The sequence below is a fragment of the Curcuma longa genome, chromosome 12 (assembly GCF_044706935.1).
Source record: "Curcuma longa cultivar G26 ecotype Majalengka, Jawa Barat chromosome 12, ITB_CL_G26_1.1, whole genome shotgun sequence".
Classification (NCBI taxonomy): domain Eukaryota; kingdom Viridiplantae; phylum Streptophyta; class Magnoliopsida; order Zingiberales; family Zingiberaceae; genus Curcuma; species Curcuma longa.
Genome location: NC_133872.1, coordinates 9,967,451 through 9,970,169, shown reverse-complemented (window position 1 = coordinate 9,970,169; position 2,719 = coordinate 9,967,451). Strand labels below are relative to the sequence as shown.

At 30.0% G+C, this 2,719-nt stretch overlaps 1 protein-coding gene across 1 annotated transcript; it reads left to right on the top strand.

The window, feature by feature from the left end:
* Positions 1-745: 745 nt before the first annotated feature.
* LOC141842875 (CASP-like protein 1C2) lies at positions 746-1,821 on the top strand. Its single transcript, XM_074730859.1, has 3 exons — positions 746-921; positions 1,404-1,506; positions 1,612-1,821. Exons 1-3 carry the CDS (start codon positions 746-748, stop codon positions 1,819-1,821), a joined length of 489 nt encoding a protein of 162 aa, XP_074586960.1.
* Positions 1,822-2,719: the final 898 nt, after the last annotated feature.

Sequence of the window (2,719 nt, the reverse complement as noted above, 5' to 3'; positions counted from 1 at the left end):
GAAATCATTACTATTACAACATATATAGTAATTACAAAATCATAACCATTACAATATATCCGACCAACTCAAAATTTAGATAGATGATAATAATATAAAATAATATTAGAGGGCACATGATAAAATAATAAGATGGGATGTCTTTGTTATATAAAAAAAATAAAGTAGAATGTCTTTTATCTTTTTTCCCCCTTAATTTTATCCTTTTAACAATTTCTTTTGTATTTTAAAAATAGGTTAGATTTTTTATTCAGCCTGACCGGTTGTTCATCAATCAACACATCACCACGTGGCCAAGAAATCTTATCAGAGTTCAATATATTTTTATAATAATAATTATTTTTTTATAACTACAAATTAAAAGGAGCTAACCGTGTGTCGTGTCGAACTAAACTCTTAATAAATTAAATATAATTAAATTCTATAAATATAACTTGTTACAATTATTCGAAAAATAACTAAAGCATATGTTAAAAAAAAAAACTTGCCTTTTTGATTTTTTTTTCCATGCATGTCAACAATCAATTATCTCTAAATCAGATATTTTCTTCCTTAATAAAACCTCAATCAAACCAAACTTTCGATTCATATGGAACCACAGCTGTACACCTCCATCAGTTAGTTCATCATTACAAATTAAGTGCAATTAAATAAATATAATTAAATATTTACCATAAAATCAACAACGTCGATAGGTATATATAACAATGTAAAGATCCCACAATTATTACTGAATTAGTTCTTAATGGAGACGGCAAAGAGGAGTTTATGTGGCAGATATCTAAAGATCCACATCTTCCTTCGTCTACTCGCAGCATTCGGCGCTCTCGTGGCCTCTATCCTCATGGGACTCAACGAACAAACTAGCATCGTCGCTGGCTTCACTATTAAAGCTTCTTATGAATCTTCTCCGACGTTCAAGTCAGTATATCCATATATATTTATATATATCTTTATTACTCAAAAAAATTATATAAATATATAGGAGTGATATCTTATGCGTCTTAAAATACGTGAATATACATGATATCAGAATCGAAATATCCGAAAGAATTCTGAAACAATATATATTTTTTTATTTTTGTTTTAAAATTTTTTTATGTTTAATATTATAATCCAATCCTTAAACGAAAAAAATCTTAAATAACTTAATTATATATAAAAAATAAATAAATAATAATTTCTATTTTAAATTTTTTAATATTTAATATTATAATACAACTCTTAATTCTAAAAAGAAAATTTTAAATGACTTAATCTTAAAATAAAAAAATATAAACTGATATTATTTACTATTTTAAACGCTCAAAATTTTTTTTGGATTCCCATATTATGCACAGTCGTGTATTTTAAGACGCACCGGATATCAATTCTATAATTATTTATAATTTGTTTGCATACAGATTTTTTGTTATTGGAAATGGAATTGTATGCGTTTACTTATTCGGGTCGCTCCTCTTGTTCTCTAAATCATTGGAGCGGTGCGTTATCGACATTTTGGATTTGGTATGCATTTATTTCTTTACCTTTATTTTTTTTGAAATAATAATTTATTTATCAATTATATCAATTAATTTTATTAATTGGATATTGAAAATTAATTTGTTGTAGGTAAACTTGAGTTTACTGACGGCGTCGGCGTCGGCGGCGACGGCGATCGGTTACGTGGGCAGGTATGGAAACGAGAAAATCGGGTGGATGAAGGTGTGCCCGTTGGTGGAGGAGTTTTGCCGGAGGTCGTTCCTCGCCGTGGCTTGCTCTTATGCCGCTTTGCTCCTCTTCTTCTTCTCCATGTGTGCTCGCTCTTTCCATTTGCGATAGGAGGACCAGGACGAATATTATTCCTTCCTAGTCGATGGTTTAATTGAAGATTTTATGGGTTTAATATCAGAGTTCTTGATCTAATTAACTAACTTTCATCAGTTGATGTATTTATTTCATTGCTCCCGTGCATGTTTCACCTTCTCTGAACTTCCATTTTGAATATAGAATTGTGTAATCGATGGATTAAAGACGCATTTAAAATGATCGAATTCTTAATTAAAAAAATTATCTAACTTTCATTTTTTTTATTTTTTACAAAGTTTTATCTAAGGAAATAGTTGTTATTTCGATAACCAAAAGGCTGTTGCTTTATCACGATCTAAAAATCGATTTTTGTAACACCCCCCTCTTTCTTATACTAATAGGGAGACGTTACGTACTTTAAACTTTCCTTAACTTTTACTTATTAAATAAAATAACTCAAATAACTTTTCTTTTTCTGTTTAACATGCGGAAGCAAAAGAAATAAATAACTTTTTAGACATAAAATAAATATTTATTTAATTTCTTGATCTTATTCCGCGGTTCCGTCGACACCACACATCAAACACTTTTCCAGCTGCCTCCTCTTTCCTAAAACTTTTCCTTTTATTTATCTGCAATATGAGGAATGCAAACTATAAGCAACGCTTAGTAAGTACATCATCTAACTCACAAAAACCATAGAAAACTTCGTAATAACTGATGCTATTATATGAAAGAAATGCTGGAAATGACATGGGAAAAACTTATATTATATATAAGTGAAAATAAATAAACATCCTTCTTTGGGCCCAGCGAGGTATCACTTAAATTTCTTGTGGGCCTTGTGCCCAGAATTCTTTGTGGGCCTTGTGCCCAGAATTCCTTTTCTTATGGGCCTTGTGCCCAGAATTCTTTGTGAGCCTTGTGCCCA